Source organism: Sycon ciliatum, chromosome 2, assembly GCF_964019385.1.
Source record: "Sycon ciliatum chromosome 2, ocSycCili1.1, whole genome shotgun sequence".
Classification (NCBI taxonomy): domain Eukaryota; kingdom Metazoa; phylum Porifera; class Calcarea; order Leucosolenida; family Sycettidae; genus Sycon; species Sycon ciliatum.
Genome location: NC_088644.1, coordinates 43,535,895 through 43,556,627, shown reverse-complemented (window position 1 = coordinate 43,556,627; position 20,733 = coordinate 43,535,895). Strand labels below are relative to the sequence as shown.

The following is a 20,733-nucleotide window of genomic DNA, read 5'->3' as shown; positions in this document are numbered from 1 at the left end:
AGGTCACGAGAAGGAAGCGGTCTGATGGTAACTGAAATGCCAGCAGTATGAGATGATGTGCATTCTGCGGCGGATCTCACCTGGACAAGAGCTGCACGAAGTACACAACAGTAGCACAGCGGAAAGAATAACTGTTTGAACAGAAGCGTTGGTTTGTGTGTTAGCGCACAGGGCACCGGTCAACTCAGTGCATGGCCACCCGCAAGTGTAATGTGTGTTCTCGCATGGGTCACCAATCAGAGTCACCATCATGTCACTATCTGCCCCGAATCTCAACAGAAATCTGACAGCAGTACCAACATAGTAGCTGATCAGCCTGTGGGTGACGAGGTACCAGCATCTAGTACAACAGCAGCCAGTGCAGCATCAACCAGTATCGCCATCGACCGTAAGATAGTCGTCGCGGTGGTGATGAAAGGAAAACAAATCCTGTGCATGTAATCAATGCGGGACTCCCCCTAAAAATTACCCCAGTTGCGGAGAGACTGTGACAGCCACGTACATGTACATGTACGCCTAATAGTATCGACATGAACCGACCCGGTCTACCGTGTCGTGTTCACAGCCATTCGTGATTCAAGACCAGAACAGTTTCGATTTCATTGTTTGCGAGACAAGTCAAAGAGAGACGTAGTCGGGTAACTGGTTGATTTATTAATACGGGCAAATCCATGCTGTTACGTGTCCCACTGGCACTGATGACATGTGACCGCAGCCACAACTGCTTTGAAAAGTTACTTCTGCCTGCGAAGCTGGCACTTGTATTGGTGGGGGAAACCGTTGAAGACGAAAGGCGATGGTTATCAGTGTTTTAGATTTTTCTTGTCTTTCTCTCATGACTATAACTTCTAGCTATGGTGTATCATACCGGTAATAAGTATTGCCCGGTACGGCGGTAGCCACGGTGACACTAGTCTAAAGCAACCACGCAACGGTCCAGGTCTCGTGTCCTTCAACCCTTGCGACGTTCTTGCCCTTTGGGCTGACCCGGGATTTCAAGGACCTCAAGAATTGCGGCGGCGGCTCCCACAATGGCGTCGACACGGGCTAAAGCCGCCCAGGAGTAGCCGAAGAGTTTGAACGCAAAACTACGCGAGGAAATCGAAAAGGTGAGCACATCAGAATAGCGGTGTTGAGAAGGCATTATTTGCATGCGGTTTGAAGTAGTTGCTTGTGTCGTCCGCTAGTACAGTACTTGGAAGCATGTTTTTATTGACCGCATAATGAACATGATGATGCAAAGAACGGTAAGGACACCGGAAATATGATGCTGGATTTGAAAGAAGAAGAGAAGAAAAGAAACCCGACCAAGAGAACTCAAGCATTGCACCCAGGAGGCAAAAATGAACTCAATCCCTAGCATAGGCTCAATGAGCCTTTATGAGGTCGTGTATTTGTACAAATTTCAAAAGGATCCAAGTAAAACTCCAACAAACCTCCCACCAACACAATGACAGCCAGAAACCATAACAAGAGAAAGTCCAGCGGGGACGAAACGTACGTCGCAATCGAGCTATGTCATTGCTGTGTCATCTGCTATGTGCCATGCACTACTTGATGTACCAGCATGCTATGCCGGATACCGCCAACCATGCATCGACCAGGCGCCAGGCGCGAACTGATGGTGGTGGTGGTGAGAAGGAGAGCTCTGTGCCAGAACTTTGCAGCCTAGAGAGCGTGTGTGGGCAGGCGTGTGTTTACCGCCATATTGCCAGGTGTGTCTTTACCACCATATTTATCAACCATAAGTACAGCTGCAGTGGTGTCTTCAAATTTATTATTACAAAGCAACAGCATAAATTGAATAACAACTAGTGCTGAAACGATTATACCGAATAATCGAGTACTCGTTTGATAATTCTAACGATCGAGCAATCGTTTAGATTACCAATTACGATTATTTTGCGTTTTTTAAATTTTAAATTTCTTATACGCGCAGTGCATGCATGCAGCGCAGAGTATATATAGTACACAGTACTACACACTGCACGCGCTGCATCGCAGCCGCTCAGGACGTAGAACGCGCAGTGCATGCAGCGCGAGTTCAAACATCGAGTACAGTGGGCCTAGTGTAGTACAGCGAAGCTGGAGCGTGAAGCTCGAAGGTCAAGGTCGCGTCCGGTCTACATACATAACACTTTTTTTTGTGCAAAATGTTGTACATATTTCCACTTTTGGCCATTCCACGTACATATTCCAGGTGCGGCCTCTTAATGATTATAATCGAATAATCGATCGTTATGATAGAGAGTAATCGATTGGGCTAAATGGATGATCGTTTCAGCCCTAATAACAACACAGTCAACGACAACAACAAAAAAGAGAGGAAAAAGCCATTCGATAGATACTAGTACTAGTAGTAGTAGTTCGATGACTATGAGCAGAGTATGACTAAAGTTTAAAGATACATGAGCACCAGCATGCAGTGATAAACAACTCACTGACTGTACAGTCATGCACATGACAAGTAGTAATACTACAAGCGACATAATACCTCCGAGTAGAAGTGGAAAACTGGACAAAGTATGTAGCCAGCAAGGCAGCAGTACTGTAGAGTCAGTAGTAGTATTATTTGACTAGGGGAGTCACAACAGGCATTGCCTTGTTACAGGGAACCCTAGGTGATTGAGTGCCCAGGATGGCAATTTCGCGATGGTTGCTCCAGTCCAATTCGCTGTGCAAATCTAGGAGTCAGTTTATCTGATGCTTACCACCGCCTTTGCGATATCTTCACCGAATTTGCCTGCTCACACAATGCGCATGAACAATGTCTCGCAACACAGCCATTCATCTATGCATGGTCTACCGGTATATCGTAGCACCATACTGCAAGTACATGTTTGTGCTACAGCTGTACCAAGAGTGTGCAACTCCCCCATACAGTCAGACCTCGCTTATCCGGTCCTCTTTTATCCGGATCCCTCGCCACCCGGAAGAAAATAGCTGGTTACAGATGTACAACATACGTGATGCATCCAACAAAACCGGTGTTCGATTATCCAGTTCCGTCGCCTATCCGGATACTTTTGTGGAAAACGGATGTGTGCGGTTCAGTGAGGTCTGACTGTACAGCAATATCATACAGTGATGTCATACAGTGATGTCATACAGTGATGTCATACAGTGATGTCATACAGTGATGTCCTACAGTGATGTCCCTACAGAATTTCAAGCCGAGAGCATTTTATGTTGTAATACTCCTCGCACGAGTGCTTTCAACGACGTTTGTACTGGGTGTCAAGGTATCAACGCGGTGTCCTTGTCCTTGTTTGTTATTATTTTATTATTTTTGCTTGTTCGCGTTGGCATCAACCTGCATAAAGCAGGTATTTAGCCTTCGCTTAAGCTGCCATAAAAAAAGAAAGCTCATCCTAAGCGAGAGGGCTAGAGGAAAAGATAAACGATAACGAGATGCAGCATACAAAGAAATCCAATGAGTTAAACATACAGTTCAAAACATGAAAAACAAACAACAACAAAACCCGAAGTTACTAATCGGAATTAAGAATGCGTTGGTACCGATTGATCCAGCAATCGACAAAGGGGACTAATCCGTTAATATTGCAAAGTAGAAACTGATTGTAGTTGCAGATCTCCAGGCCATGGCCAGCATATTGCCGATTCTGGATAGATCTCTGCAGTATTTGATATGACAAATTGTGTTAATAATTATCATAATTATCATAATTGTCGCGCTGGAAACGGAGCGTCTCTGTAAGTTTGTATCCCTGGTGATGTTTGTGCCTGGAGAGCACTATATAAGTGGTGCTCTTCAGGCACAATCTTCCTCAGCCTAATCAAGCTCAACTGATGAGGGGTGAATTCCCCGAAACACTGTGTATTGAGCAGGGAGTGGTGCTTTCTTGCAGGTTTGCCGAGTCGAAGGTTCGATGGACTTCTCGTGTGCTCTGGATGGCAGTCGTGAGTCAGTCAAGTGTCAAGTAAAGTCGGCGGAATAGCGCGAGCTCCGGTGTGGGGAGCAAACCATTTCTTACAAATCATCGCCGAAGTCGCAACCACTACTTCGTACTGTTGTGCCCAGCGCGGGCTTGCGACTAGTTGGTTTGGAGGTGACAGCGTTGCGAATGACCGAGGGTCCTCGACGTCTGTCTCACCGTCCAGGAGCGACACTGACTCACGCTGCTATCTGGTGTTCACGTGGTGTTTGTCGCGCTGGAAACGGAGCGTCTCTGTAAGTTTGTATCCCTGGTGATGTTTGTGCCTGGAGAGCACTATATAAGTGGTGCTCTTCAGGCACAATCTTCCTCAGCCTACTCAAGCTCAACTGATGAGGGGTGAATTCCCCGAAACACTGTGTATTGAGCAGGGAGTGGTGCTTTCTTGCAGGTTTGCCGAGTCGAAGGTTCGATGGACTTCTCGTGTGCTCTGGATGGCAGTCGTGAGTCAGTCAAGTGTCAAGTAAAGTTGGCGGAATAGCGCGAGCTCCGGTGTGGCCTGTGGGGAGCAAAACATTTCTTAATTATCATAATTGTTGATAAAATTGTTGGAGTATCTAGTGTAATTGTATAACTTCAGCCACTACACACAGCACACCTTGTTTGTACATGATCAAAATAGGGATTTGTCCACAACAGGTCCAGGGTATGTCTGATAATGCGTTTGTTGTTGTTGTTGTCGTTGTTGTATACTTTATTTATAGTGGAAATCAAAACAGGCATAATGCCTTATAAGGCATAATGCCTAATAACAATGGACACACTGTTTACAGTTCACATTGCATTGTAAAATTGACGTCAACTTGAAATTCTGTCCGAAAAGTACGCGCAGTGGAGTTGCACACTCCTGGGGCTTGTGTACTCTTGATTTTTACTTTAAAACGTTTTAAACATTGCCTGCTTTAATTAAGTGGCAGAATGATAATCGTGTTTGGCAGGGTTCTAAGCAGGTCAAAATAGTAGGGGGCGGGTATGGGAAACAGCTACCCCGTATACCTATTTTCCACTTTCCAATATTGTCTTGCAACGCTAAATGCAGCGTATGTGGCGAATCCCCGACTTTGCCCCAGACAAATGTGCCTTTATGAACCATCTAATAGTGACGTTCGACTGCATATTCGTTGAATTGCATAAAAAAACGAAAATCGGAAAATGAGTAGGGGGTGCCACTTTTTCACGGGGTGGGGGGGGGGGGCGCAGCCCCTCCCCCCCCCCCCCCCCCATACCAAATTTGGCTAGAACCCTAATAAGCATTGCGTAGGCTACATGCTCATGTTTGCAGTTGAATGATGGACATCAAGTCTTCTTGACATGGATGGGTGCAAGACGTTAGCGCGAACGGTTGTCTTCTGCCACTTTTAACCATAACAGCTGGCAATAGTGCAGGCGCTTTGCGTTCGTGTCACCGGTAATCGTCTGTACTCAGCTATAAACAGAGAGGTTCCAGGCTGTCCGATAGAGAGCTGAATACCGAAAGGCAGAGCTAGTTTAAACAATAATAAGAGGATGAAAAAAGTGTTTTAACTCCATGTTGAATGAACACTCTCTTAGAATGGACTCGGATGGAGAGCCAATGATTAATTTATACAAAATAAAAGGACCAAGGAACTACAAGTAACTGGTGGTGTTAGTGGACATTATAGCGTAACTTGTAGTTCCTTGGCCCTTTTATTTTTATGAACACTCTGTTGCTTGTGATATGCTTTCTTTTTTGATGCAGGACAGCAGATTTCAAACATGGCCGATACAGGTGAAGATGACGCTGCATCTGGTGCTATTCGGCAATGTCCCGGAGAATGTCAGGCGTGGTCTCGCTGTTGCTGACGCGTTTGCCGAGGGAATATCACCGGGTATACTTCTGGGCAGTAAGGAGAGCCGTGCCTGCTCCTGTCTGTTGCTGGGTTTTGCTACTGACGAAGAGCAACGCAAAGCTCTAGACTACCTGAAGGGCCTGCAGAAGAGGAAAGTCAAGAAGGTTCTAAACACCATCTCTGGCGATTTGGACTTCAGCCAGTGTGTGGTCGAGGACTATGGCTCTCAGAGAGTCGTGTGTCCTCCGGTTCCCGAGATCTTTGCCAGGTATGACCAAGTATAACCATTGACTGTGAGCTCTGTTGAGGAGACCTCAGTGACAAGGTTGAAACAGCTAGTACTAGAGAGGCTAAGATGCACGCTATTTCTGATGTGACGCGAAAGTTCAGCTCGCGTTATTTGCTCGCACGTCGAAAAATCAACGCGAGTGACCTGCTGCTCACGTCGAAATTTGGAGTTTTACGCCAAATTTGACGTGAAATTGCGCTTCAAGTCGGAAATAACACGCATCTTAACCTCTCTAGTATCTGACTTCAGCCAGTGCGTGGTCGAGGACCATGGACCACAGAGAGCTGTGAACGGTTACCATATGCAAAATTCCACTATTTGGTTTTGCCAAGGTTGTTTGGCTTAGAACTGTGTGGAAAGAAGTGATACTTCTGTCGAGCTCTCTATCGCTAACCTGAAGCAGTGTTCAGTATTCACTTATTATGATGCACTGCTGTGTCCTGTAGCAGGGAATTTGACTCTTTGTGTCTTGAATATATTTCCGTTTTTTGGACCACTTTCAAAGTTCTAACTGTGGTTGACTTTGCTTCTTTGCAATGCTGTCTTGAGGGACATTCCAAGTTTCTTCGCACTGAGGCTAATGGTCTCTTTCTGCTGTTTTTTCCCTCTCTTTCATTCACTGCAGCCCTCACTTCACCGAACCGTTCAGCTACTTTGATGTTCCCCGACCACTGACTCTACATGTGTGGGCTGTGGCTGTCGACGTGTTTGATGACGAGATTGCTCGCAACCCAGTGTTGCTGCAACGGCACTTCCAAGCCTTCTCCAAGATGGTGGCAATTGCCCACTTCTCACCCGCCAAGGTCGGATCATCCTCAACGAAAGCTACAGTCTACATTCTCGACAAATACAGTGTAGACTACTTAAAGAAGCTAGCTAAAAACCTGAAGGACTACCACTACTTTTCTGTTGTGTCCGTGAAGGAGGAGGAGAAGGAGCTGTCCGCGCTATGTGCCGTGCAAGATGTATGCCTCACAAACTACCTACAGGTGGATGGGGATCGGGAGATTCTAACAGCACCGGTCACGGTCCGGACGAAGGCTACCCGCCGCACTCACATGAGACTAATCTTCCAGATACAATCGCAAGACAAGTGGACCATAGGGTGAGTGAAGGAAAAGTCACTGCTTGTCCATATTAAAGGGAACTTTCCTAAACGGCTTTAGTTACGAAAGGAATTTCTTGTGTGTGTGTGTGTGTGTGTGTGTGTGTGTGTGTGTGTGTGTGTGAGTGTGTGTGTGTGTGTGTGTGTGTGTGTGTGTGTGTGTGTGTGTGTGTGTGTGTGTGTGTGTGTGTGTCTGTGTGTTCTGCTAACGGTGTTTGCAAGAGGTGAGGCATATGTGCTAGTACACTGATACTGCCATGCGGCTACATCAACTACTGACTGTAATTTCACTAATTTTTCGATGTACTTTTATTTTCGGTACTTTCGGTGCATATGTTTCATATCTAAAATTTCAATACACCGAATAAACACTAACACACATAATCCAATAGGGAATTGCTCCTCTATGCCTAAAATTTCTGTTCACCTAACCTGGCCTTTTGCCCTCATACCGAAAATATTGAGTACCATAAATTTCTGAATTTAGAGTACTAGTAAGATTTCCAATGACAATAATTATTTCGATTACCAGGTGATATTCCTCAGCTTCAAGTGAGGAAATGAAAAGTAGCGAAAAGTAGAAGACACAAATTGACAAGTTCCACTGCCAGGATTCAAACCAAGGACCTTGGCTATATACCAGCAGCAATGTTCCAACCACTGAGCCATATAATTATGGCCATGCTGTAGTCCGCCTCTATCTTCATTTTCGGGAGTTTTCTTTTTCTGGTGTTGGTGCTTGTTGGTTGGTAGATGTGACATGGACAACATCAGGTTTTCTCCTATACCTGCCGTCGCCAGGGACGACCGTGATCGCCGCCGCCGATACCATAGTAAGATGGTGAGTATGCCAGGGCGCGACGTATGCAACTTCTTACTCACAACGCACCGGGCCGAGGCAGAGGCATTGCTGGAGAGTTCAAACTGCCGCTTCCGGGAGCGTCGTGGAAAGTATCAGAACAACTCCTTTGCTTACCAGCTGGCTGTGCTCGAAGCTGACACAGAGGAAGAAGCAGCGAATGGCAAGGCAGCACTGGAACTACTGGCCCACGATATACTGCAGCATCGCGTCTACAAGAGACTAGTCATTAAGCCGCCCGAGCTCAACACCGTTATGAGACTTGCTAAAACAAAGCTGATGCAAGACAAAGAAACTGCTCGAATTGTGAAGCCCCGCACCAGAGCAATTGCAGACCAAGTTCCACTCTGCTTTGCAAAGTTGCATCAGTTCACCAGAGGGGAGAGACAGGAACAGACCCTGACTTTGCAGCTCAACAAGCCCGTACAACGACCAATTTGCAATGGCTGATGTAGATGCAATGGTGCTCTTCTCCAACTCAACACTGCTTCTTGCTGACGGCATATGGCACGTGACGTTATCAACCACGGCGGTACTGGCATTGCCGATGATTCACAAGCTTGGGTTGAGAGCAATGGCGACGTATTTACAACTGCACAAGCTCTGAGCAGCGGAAAGCTGCCTGCCCCGGTTCTCATCCACTCCAACCCGAACTGTATCAAGGGCGGAAATATGCGAGAAGGGCAGGTGTTCAAGACCGCTTTCTCAAAGCAACTCAAGCTCATCTTCCAGACTGCATCAGACGTCCAGGCAAAATCCATCGCCATTCCATTTCTCCCAAAGCCAGGACCAGACCATCTGAAGGCTAGATAATGGTTCCAGCTTATCGGCCAAGGAGCCATGGAATGTCTGCGTAGCGGCACAAGCTTGGAGAGGATCCTCTTCAACTATCACACCCAGTCTTCCAGTAACCCGACTGGTGATTTGCAATTCGCTCTGTCCGCTCTGATGGAGGAGAACGTACCGACTGCACGCAAAGGCATCGGCAATGTTCTCTTCTCGTTTCAGAAGGTGGAGACACCAGCACCACCCGTTGAATGCTGTCCACCGTCGGCATCTTTCCTGCTTGTCGCCGAGTCTTATGATGACTTGAAAACGGGGGAGGCATGTCTGCAGCAGACGCTCCGCGACGAACTGATCATTCAACGGCATGAATGCAAAGGACTGGATGCCCGCGACGTTTAGTTGTGATGAGCTGGAAAGAACTGCTCATGGAATTGAAGATACACTGCAGCCTGACAGCCGAGGAAAGTGAGCGAGGAGCCAGCTGTCTGCTCTTGCGTGGTCAGAGGAAGAATGTTGGTGATGCCGCTAAGCTGTTGAAGGTGCTGATTGCTGATCTGGTAAGTGAGCAGGTCACCATGCAAACATCCCGCTGCTTTGTGTTACTACCCTACGGTAGCCGGGAACACACGCAGAAACACACACTCGCACACACACACACACACACACACACACACACACACATGCCCACAAGTCATGATCTACATGTGCACTATAAAATTGGGGGCTGAAAAACAACCAGCCGGCTTGAAAGTCACCAAAGTGTACATGTCAGTGGTCATTGTAATGTAAGTGATCGGCACTGTTCTCATCCAGCAGATGAGAAACGTCACAAATGCTTTGAGGAGTGGCAGAAACCGGTATGTGGCCAAGCTAGCGCTTGCTAATGACTATGTCGTCTTTTCCAACATTGGCCCCGCAATCCTGGTGGAGTGACCACCCATCGCCGCATCGGTGCGATCACGGACATTCTCTCAACACCGGGCATCTCACAAATTCAGTCACTCTGCAGTGCAACACCTGTCATCGCAGTTTTAAAAGTCCAGCAGCGGCTTGACCAGACACAAATGTCACGCACAAAACGTAGGACAAAATCAGAAAGGGCGACTTCCCATTCCAGCGCCGGTGCCGCAGGAAGTTTCGACTACACAAACATCCAGTGCATTGTTAGAAGTGCTGCCCCTCAACCTCTCCCACCCCTCTCCCCTGATCTGTAACCTACCAAGACAACTTGCGTCGAGATCTAATCAAGTGTGTGTCTATGTGCGTTGTGCATGCATGGATATTTTCATTGCAGGAAGGCAGTACCTCGGGAGTGAGCCTTGAACATCCAGCTGCAGCTGAAAGCTGTCATGCTGCCACCGCCGCAGCCGCCATACCATGAGCACTGAACAGTATTGGTGGACACATACATGTGTGTGTGTGTGTGTGTGTGTGTGTGTGTGTGTGTGTGTTCATGTGCGTGGTGCGCGTATGTATGTATGTGTGTGTGTGTGTGTGTGTGTGTGTGTGTGTGTGTGTGTGTGTGTGTGTGTGCGCCATCGCTGTGGACCCTGCCCGAATCGCCCTACAGTGACTGATCGCCAGCACTTTGAACATCATTGCCGAGTCTGTAATCGACGCCAGTTTAGGAGGCGACAGGACCTGGAGCGCTATTTGAGGCACCACCTACCTCTCCCCTAACCTCTCTGACAGTACCTCCCTTCGGTGAGCGGCGTGGCCATTTCTGGCAGCTGTCAATAGTAGTAGTGATGTGTGTGTGTGTGTGTGTGTGTGTGCGCGCGCGCGTGTGTATGCATGTTTGTGTGTGTGTGTGTGTGTGTGTGTGCGCGCGCGCGCGTGTGTATGCATGTTTGTGTGTGTGTGTGTGTGTGTGTGTGTGCGCGCGCGCGTGTGTATGCATGTTTGTGTGTGTGTGTGTGTTTGTGTGTGTGTGCATGTGTGTGTGTACATGAGCATGAGTGGGTGTTCAGCATAATGCCTTCTCAATATCTTTATATCATGCTTACAGTCTTCTCGTCCTGACTGTCTTAGTGTGTACGATGACTCTCATTTCTCTGCACTGTGTGACAGTGTTGTGCCTGGTATATGTCCAGCCGTTGAGGATCATTGAGGCAGTTTGAATACATGTACATAAACCGGTTTCATGTAAGCAGAAAGAGCATGTTGTTGCACCTACAAGGCTCCGTATAGTCAAAAGTTGACACTTCGTTCAGTTCCTCCTCACCTTTAGTTATGTACATTTGTTACCATTTTGCGTTACCATCTATGTGCGGTAGTTTTATTGCGCTTGTATCATGATGTATGTGTCATTATAGCACCTTTCTATTACTCAACCTTAGTTGCATTCGTTGTTGATCCTTAGCTCCGTATGAATTCCACTGATGATAGGAGCGAGAACATCGATTCTGGAAATTTACACGTCTAAACTCGAACAAGTGTCATAATTATAGCGTGGAGATGTCTGCAGCTGCTTTAAAAATACTATTGATAGCTATAATTGAAGTAATGGGAATGGACATTATGGGATCCCTTGCTCTAACAGCTCGTGGTTATAAACACATGTACATTCAGGTGGTGGGTGACTATTTTTCCAAATGGGTAGAGATGATTCCCCTTCCCGATATAGGCACCGGCGGATTCTGCTCGAAAAGGTGGCAGATTCTGCTCGAAAAGCAGTGAAATTGGCAGAACCATACAAACCTTATGACGGGCAATTCTTTCCAAAAAAATTTCTTCAAGAACAATAATTTGAAATGCGACTGAGATTTGCTGTCTGATATACATAGGAACCTGGGTGAGCAATCATCACCGAAACCAAGTCACCATGGTCACAGGCCTCGGGCTCAGTGCTCAAGAAGACAAGAACACACTGATCACTGACCTGTGTGTGACTGCGTAGAGATGCATGAAGCAAGCTTGCTGAGCTCTGCAGCGCATACACTAATCGGTAGGTTGTAGTAAGACTACTACTTCGAAGTACATGTACACTAGAAATCAGGGAGTAGTACAATACCGGTATTTTACTACTCCCTGCTAGAAATAGAGAAGTGTGAAGCCGAACCGGTGTTAGCTCCCGGCTAAACAAAGTGCCCTCACTCTTCCCGAACACAAGGGTGTTATAGTATTGAATATGGAATAAGTATTTCGACAAGAGAGTAGATAAGAGTGAGAAGGTGAACAGGACAAGAACAACTCAAGACTAGAGATTCACTGGAGCATGCGCTCTTCTTGTCTCTCATTGCCAAGGGGAACGAGCGGGAAATACGAATAGGGAGTATGTACGTTCCTATTATAAATACACCTATTACACCGGCAACAGAATTTCAGAAAATGACATTCAGATAGAGCGAATGCAGCAGCAGTGGCAGCGGTGGCGACAGAGGCAACATCACGAACTGGATGCACTCTCCTCTTGCACGGCAGCCGTGACCGGCAATGTAAAAAAAAAGTAGAAAAAAGTAATCATGTACTAGCAGTCGGAACCAAAACCGTCTGCTTCTAATCATGGAGGTTTTGGTGCTTTCTGTAACAAAATGATTTAGTTTATGCTGCAGATTGGTCATCCAAATTTGTTACAGTCATAGCGTAACGAAACCAAAGGGAAACAAACTTAAAAAAGCAAAGGATGGCCGTATCTAATCAAGATTATGCACACTTGCCATGCGGGTAATGAGGCAATAATGACTTGGTTTGATTCGGAGGTCAACACTCAGGAGCCTGAGAAAAACCCTGCAAACACCATGCATCACAGGGGGGGGGGGGGGTAGAGGTGGGAATGTAGCACCAAGGACTCAAGGATGCAAATACATGTGTAATGGAAATAGATCAACGATTCTAAATGAAATCACAGACCAAACATACTGAAATTGCTGGATCGGTACATGTGCATAGGTGCACACACCTATACACATACACACGCGCACGCACACACACACACACACACACACACACACACACACACACACACACACAAGCACACGTACACACAAACACACACACACACATACACACACACACAAACATATACACACACATGCACACACGTACACACACGCACACACACACACACACACACACATACACACATACACACACACAAACATATACACATACACACACACGTACACACACACACATATACGTACACACACACACAAACATATACACACATATACACACACATACAAACATATACACACACACGCACGCACGCACACACACACACACACCACACACACACACACACACACACACACACACACACACACACACACACACACACACACACACACACCACACACCACGGACGCACACACACACACACCACACACACACCACACACACACACACCACACACACACACACACACACACACACGCGCACACACACATACACACACACACACGCACACACACACACACACACACAGAGACACACACACAGACACACACCACGCACGCACGCACTCACACACACACACACACACACCACACACGCACGCACGCACGCACACACACACACACACACACACATACACACACACACACATACACACACACACACACACACACACACACACACACACACACACACACACTAGCAAACAGGTAATGAAACCCAGTTGCACACAGATACACCCACGCACAACCACATGTAGACATGGAACTGCTAACAGCCAGTAAATACCGCAGGGTGATGGTGCTATTGTGCTGATGGCTTGCATAGACCTCGATCCTACCGGCATTACTCATCAGGCATCGCTTCACGCAATTGCTTCAAGCCAATTTGTATGATAAATTGGCTCAAGGATGTGCTCTTCTCGATTGCTTTATAGAGGGCGACAAAGCCATCTTTTCCTGCTGACTCTACATACTTCGACAACATATCGTGATTATGCCTTTTCTCCCCATGTTGCGTCGCAGTCTCTGTCAGCTGGTCCACGTGAGACAATGCCAACAGTCTACCACGCTGAAGAGTACGTCTCAAGTCCTCCGCTGGCAGGTCACACAGCCAGGGACGGATATCGCTGACATACTTAGGCGACTTGAACCAATCTGGTGTGTGTAGATAGGGAGACACAAACGTTTCAATTTTTCTTTGCATGGTTGAGATTGACTTGCTGAGCCTAGCCACCGGCCAGGGATTGTGCTCGGGGTTGTGCGACTCAAGCTCCGGTCAGTCCTAAAGTACAAGGCTCCCATCAGTGCAAACTTCGTGGAAGTTCAATGTTGGATTCATTTTCTGTGAAGTAGGAAAATAGAGCTTGAGTTGAAATCCTGAATTCAAGTGCTGCAATTTCAAATGTTTTCCTACTTGTACTTCACAGAAAATGAATCCAACATCAAACTTCTGCAAAGCTTGCACTGATGGGCCAGAGCCAAATGCTTTGGGAATCGTAGGGAGTCATGTACAACCCAGCACAATCCCTGGCCTAACCTTTTTATGGGTTTTTCAAATATGGTCAAGGCATACACCGTTAGGCGCTGCATCTGCCGCTAGGGTTTATCGGGTGTTAGCGGCCGTCGTGAGTTCCCTTCGGGAACGGACACGATAATTTACTTTTACTTTACAGGGGCGTAGGAGGGGTTTTGGAAGTGGTACGACCAAAGGTCGGCGCGGCGGAAGGCTGTGTGGGAGGGGGGTCCAGGGGACCTCCTCCAGGAATTTTTTTGTAAAAAAGACACAAAATCCTGCGTTCTGGGAACTTCTGCCAAGTTCTGGCGCAGTGTGCATGCAGTCGAGTCGAGTACATGTATACAGTAGACTCAGTCCGACTGCAGATGCATAACAGATCTACGAGTAGATCTACGAGTCTAGAAAAGGGTCAAAGTCTGATGCGCATATGCATCGATGGATCCTGATTTTTTTATTACGGTTTTGCACGTTCCGGACGGACCACACTTTTCGAAAAGTGGTACGGCCATGGTCGTACCAGTCGTAGCGGGTGCTACGCCCCTGCTTTATACACCACCCGAATAACAAAATATTTCTTGTTCGCCTTCAGCATGTGGAGTCTAAGCCACAGGGAAGGTTATTGATTTTTTTAAAGGGATTTCAGAATGCGGATAACATTCCAGAAAGTACTGTATGTACCGTAATCTCACGCATTTAGGCACATGTTCTTATTTTCGAATACACAGTAAAACCTGGTTTAAGCGACAACCCCTCGGTGCAAGGAAAAGCGGTCGTTAAAGCCAGGTGGTCTTTAGAACCAGGTAGGTCCCACAGGGTCTGTGTACGTGTAGAACTGTCCGTGCATGGAAAACGGTCTTTAAGAGCAGGTGGTCGCTAAACACGGAGGTCGCTTACACCAGGTTTTATTGTAAGAGCACACTCGCTTATAAGGACATGCACTTATAAGTGAATGAAAATCATAAAATCACACGAGGTTCATCATGGTTCCCCTGTACAGTACTGGCATTCACCAATAATATGTGTACTTGCACATGTACATGCCGATGCAATGTCTGTCTCTTGCATATAAGACCATAGTCTTATAATCGAACGAAAATGCACTTGCGAAAGTGTAGGAGTTGCATTTTGATATAAAGTATATTTTTCGCAGTAAAAGAGTATTTATTTGTAGAGCTTGTGTTGATACAGATTCCTAGGTTCAAACCCCAAGATGGGCAGTTAGTTACATTTTTTCTCTCCTTGTGTATTTTGTATCTGCATGTTATTACCCTTTCCGTGAGTCGCTCGTGAGTCGTGTATGAGTCGTGTATAGCTAAACCCGTATTTCCCCACTTTACCCGTATGACTGTCAGTTGTGAACTGTGATTGGCTGCTAGTATTAATGTTCCGGAATGTTCCAGAGCTGCGAACTGTGATTGGCTAATTATGGTAATGTTCCAGAAGTTTCTAGAATTTCGTCGGCAACCGGTTTTCGTCGATTGCTTATTGGTTAATGACCTAAAACATGGCTGCCGGTTGCCGGACTTTTGTTCCCTTGCTTTCTTCTTTCTTGTTGCCTTTCTATTCTCTTTGCATTCCAAGTGTGTATAATATTTCTTTCCTGCTAACTACTGGTAAACTACGCCGTGAGTGTTTGACTGGAGTGAGTGTGATTGCCTCCGGGGCCAGCTAATACATTGGTGGCAGCGGTGGGATTCGAACCCACACCTCCGGAGAGACTGGAAGGGCCAGCTATTACAAAAGGACCGAAAACAGCGACTTTTCGATTATAAGACCATGGTCTTATATGCGCGAGATTCGGTACTTCAACCTCGACAATTTCAGCCCGCTCTTCTGCATTGCTACACCCCCCCCCCTTTTCAATGGCTATTTCAATGGCTATTTGCAGTGGTTCTTCCGGCACCAGGAGACAAAGGGCCGTTCTACTTTAACAGCATTCAGGAACGCCTTGCTTTACCAGTAGACCACAATTTGAGTCCGTATTTGCTTCTTTCTTCTTTTCCTTTTCCTTTTGACTTCTTACTCTTTTCCTTGTTAGCCATGGTTGGCTATAAAACCCCTGCAATCGCCACGCAAAGTGGTCATTGGCTACCCCAGCCATGTATTGCTTGGAATAAAATAAATAAATAAAACGTGAGGCATATAAACACCGAGTTGTTTTCCCCTCTGCTCGCCCTGAATGTGAGAGGGAGTCTACTAGCACAAACTGCATCAAGATGCAAGTTTCTAAAACACTTTTCGGAGCGGGCACTCGAGCAATCGGCAGACGCGTACTTACATTTACCATCTGATCCTCCTGGCCTAGCTTCACCGCCACGAGTATGGCTCTACAAAGCAAACACACATGTACACACACAGACACACAGACACAGACACACACAGACACACACCCAGACACACACACACACACACCCAGACACACACACACACACGCACGCACAAGCACACACACATACACACACACACACACACACACACACACATGCACACACACACACACACACACACACACACACACACACACACACATGCACACATGCACACACACACACACACACACACACACACACACACACACACACACACACACACACACACACACACACACACACACAAGAAAACACAATGAGCTAAAATGTAAACTACTTTGTTCTTAACCTAGCTGTGAGCAATGTGTGGCAAACCGAGCATATTCAGGGTGATGATGTCATTGAGTGATTGGATGATGTGAGTGTCTGTACCAGTGGTCTGTGTGTAACTATTCATCCTGCATTCACACTGTCAATACCCATCCCATCAGTACAACCACAGTCACTCCTGCCATGGCAATTCAGTCATAACGTGATGTCATACGTTGGTAGAAAGTACGTTCACCGTGCACGTCACGCTGGAGGTATCCGTTAGCCTTAGGTGTGAGATGGCTGGGTGTGAGGTGTGAGACGTGAGATGGCTGGGTGTGAGGTGAGGGATGGGGGGGGGGGGGGGGGATTTGAGAAGCACGGCTTAAGTTCTAGCAAAGGGTTCCGCGTTTGTCCTTCCCTAATTCCAGGTCATACTGACACCATGGAGATGCTTTGCACTAGATTGCAGTATGTGTACACCGTGATTGTCTATCCAACCCTAGTGGGCATGCGAACAGCACAGGATCATGCCTTTAGTGAACTTTTAATTGTTTCAACTCATAGGTTGGATTGTGCACTTATTGCAAGCAGAATTACCCGGATTTGTATAGGTATCGCATAAAGGATGTGCATACACACATTCTAAGAAAGTAAAGTGTGTACAACCACACGTACCAATTCTGATAAATCACAGGCGACCGCATCAGTGCTCACACTCTCGGCAGCACGGCTGTTATACTTGCTGCTTCTGCTGCTTCTGCTGCCGTGGCTGCTGCTGTGGCACCTGCTGCTGTGGCGTCTGCTGCTGTGGCGTCTGCTGCTGTGGCGTCTGCTGCTGCTGCTGTGGCGTCTGCTGCTGCTGTGGCGTCTGCTGTTGCCGCTGTGGCGTCTGCTGCTGCTGCTGCTGCTGTGGCTTCTGGTGGTGGTGCTGCTATGGCCAGCGGCATGGCTGGAACTGCTGCTTTTGCTTCTGATCGGAGGGATCCAGTAATGAACGTAGTCACAAGGCAATGACGTATGCTCTTTACAGCGTTTGCATTCATGCAACTCCTCAGTGTCGTCGTCTTCCATTTCAGCATAGTCCAGCAGGTCGTCTTCAGACAACTCGATCAAGCCGATGTCTCTGCGTAACTGACGAGATGAGGTTGTGGTTCGCTCAGGCGTTGATGGTCGACTACTGTGCCCAGATTCTCCGGCATCATCATCTCCATCGACGACATTGGATATGCAGCGCTGGCATTGGAAGCATTGCGTCCACTCAAGACCAACAAAGCCCTGGTCTTTCAGGCTGCTCAGGGAATCATTGATCACGTCGAGCAGCTGATGGGTGGCGTCAATCACCTTCTCCTTTGATTTGGACGATGACTTCACTTCCACCAGCAGTCCAATAGGAAACCAGGATATACGGACATGGTGCTGACGGCCAAACTTGAACGTGATAGCTGCGTATTCAACAACAGGATTACGGATGCCCTCATGCGGCTCGTTTGAAACACAGTAGATTACCATGCGACTGAAGACGGCCGGTGGGAAGAAAGCACATGCAAACTTCATCACCAGAAGAGGTGGACTGTACTGCAAATTGGCTGGAAGAGTCTTTGCTCCACCTCTCTCACTGATGCAAAATGGAAGAAGATACTCGGTTGGCTCGGCGGGTTTAGATATCTTAGCAGCTAGGCCAAAATGACACATGATTTCCATGAGTGACTGTTGAACGGATTGATCCAGTTCCCAGACTGCCTTCAGAAGTGAAGTTGACATCCGTCCCTTTCTCCGCAGAGCGTTGATTTCTGCTGCATTATCCAGGAGACAAGGGTTGCTGTTGTCCCGATTATAGGAGAGGACAACCAGTTGCACGAATAGCTGTAGCAACCAGTCCACGTTGAGAAAGACAAGACTTTCAGCAGTAGGATCTTGCCAGTCGCTGCAAATCACAACGCCAATGTGGTGATAGTAAGACAAAGCAGCACGGAACTCCTCGTCTGACATAGACCCATTTGACATGAACTTTGCCAGCTCCTTGAGCTCTGCAACGGTTGGTGTTTGCTGCTGCTTTGCTGTAGCTGCTACTTGAAGCCTGGTAATTGCTTTCTCCAGCTTCATCTGGTTGAGGGGAATCATGTCAGGCTCAAGCAGGCGGATGTCTTCAGTCAACTTCTTGAGGAATTGGATCATCCCCGGATCTGTGGGTCGTTTGTTGCTTACAAAGTATGGTCCAACCAGTTGAAGGTGAGCGGAATTCAAACGCGTTGAAATGCCGTTGACAACCTTATTTATTTCCTTCTTTTTCTCCTCGACATCGTCGACCAAATCTATGTGGGTTGCAACGAGGTACACCTTTGGCTTTGTCTTCCGTAGATCCGTTCCAGTTCTTGACTGCTGTGCGGTGTGCACGCTTGTGGGTTTTGCTGCCTCCGGGTTTGGGTTGGTGCTGGCTGGACTCTGCTGCATGCGCAAAGACACAGTGGATAGCCACATCAGCAGGAAATCTTCATGAGTCATTCCGGGAAACAATGGCTCGATGGAGACAGTCTTTCCTTTGTCATAGCGGAAAACTTCAGTGTCCACTTTGTCGCGCAGGTCTTTGCTGGCATCGAACGTGATCACGAACATTGCACGCTCTGAAGCAAGGCAGATGCTCTGTTGCGTTGCCATTGCTAGCTGACCACCACAGTCCCAAAACTCAACACTGGTTCGTTCGGTTTGATCCTCTCCGGTCCGTATTTGTTGCAGTTCTTCCATGATATCGTCAGCAATGCCATCAAGAATGACTGGTGACCATGGCAACTTGTTAGTTCTCTCTTCCTGATTGTGGGACATGTCCATGCGAGAGTCACCATCATGAGTATGACTGCTGTCATTGCTGCTCTTGATAACGGGCGCATTGATGTCTTCCTCTGTGGTGCTGGAGTTGCTGGCTTCACCCGCGGCTGCTTCTAAACCCACAGCTGACGATCCACCAAAGGCTCCGGGATCTTGTGACGTGCTCATTGCTGCTTCGTCCCCTGGTTTATTGCCACCAACAAGTTGCTGCTGCCGCTGCTGCTGCTGCTGCTGAATTACTGCAGTCATGAGCTGTGCAGACAATTCATTTTCTTGGATGCAACTGAACACGGGTAGCAGTGCGACATCTTCCTGACTGTCGTTGGCTGGCAGAGTAGCAAGGGTTCGCCTGACGTCCACGCCTTCTGTGCTGTCTTTATTAGATTGGAACTCGTCGCCAAGAATAACTCGAATCAGATTGGACTTTCCAGTACCGTACTTGCCGCAGAAGAAGATTCTCAGTCGACGGAGTTTAACATAGCATGTTGAAATGATGTCATCCAGTTCAGCTGTGCATAGTCACACACACAAACACAATATGAACAGTTAGAATGGTTACATATAGATATGCAAGCCCATTCGACTGTATCTATTCTAAGGTGCATTGGGTTGGGCCAAGAGGACACCTGAACCCCAGAGGCTTCCCTGGGGCTACGTACCCCCAGACATGCCAACCTGGAGGCTTGAATTCCCTGGACAATGAGGCTGAATTCCCTTGATTTGGTCCGTTTCCCTCGACACCAATTTTTTTAGCGCATCCATCATTAGCAGATGTATTTTTCATGACTGCTGCACAATCAAAAGGGATGTCATTGCATTGAGCTGTAACTGCACAAGTAAACTTTCTGTTGACTACCGTTATACCGACGATCAGTTGCAGTTCCACATGGGGTTTGTTGTCTACTACGTGCTGTGTGCACTTACAATGGATCTACAAGTTCGAGGAAACACTGAAAAAGCGTCATAAAGAAGGAGAACTTCGATTTCAAAAGTTCCATCTCAGTCCCTGGACTTTCCTGGACCCCGGGACAAACACCCTATTCCCTGGACTGTCCCGGGAAACCCTGG

At 47.3% G+C, this 20,733-nt stretch overlaps 2 protein-coding genes across 3 annotated transcripts in view; one reads left to right on the top strand and one right to left on the bottom strand.

The window, feature by feature from the left end:
• On the top strand, nt 1-11,262 carry LOC135810220 (uncharacterized). 2 transcript variants are annotated; one of them, XM_065323697.1, is made up of 5 exons: nt 1-1,109; nt 5,677-6,035; nt 6,682-7,161; nt 7,915-9,363; nt 10,101-11,262. In XM_065323697.1, exons 2-4 carry the CDS (start codon nt 5,713-5,715, stop codon nt 8,468-8,470), a joined length of 1,359 nt encoding a protein of 452 aa, XP_065179769.1. In that variant the 5' UTR covers nt 1-1,109; nt 5,677-5,712; the 3' UTR covers nt 8,471-9,363; nt 10,101-11,262. The 2 variants fall into 2 exon arrangements, with proteins under 2 accessions (XP_065179769.1, XP_065179768.1); XM_065323696.1 differs by lacking the exon at nt 1-1,109 and having other exon boundaries at nt 5,648-6,035.
• A 660-nt stretch (nt 11,263-11,922) lies between these two features.
• LOC135810219 (uncharacterized) overlaps nt 11,923-20,733 on the bottom strand; it is a 31,323-nt gene continuing 22,512 nt past the window's right edge. Inside the window, exons 4-6 of the mRNA XM_065323695.1 lie at nt 17,518-20,174; nt 16,500-16,548; nt 11,923-13,860 (exon numbers count right to left, since the gene is read on the bottom strand). Coding sequence (XP_065179767.1) covers nt 13,550-13,860; nt 16,500-16,548; nt 17,518-20,174 — 3,017 coding nt within the window. The 3' untranslated portion in view covers nt 11,923-13,549. The remainder of the gene's footprint in view (nt 13,861-16,499; nt 16,549-17,517; nt 20,175-20,733) is intronic.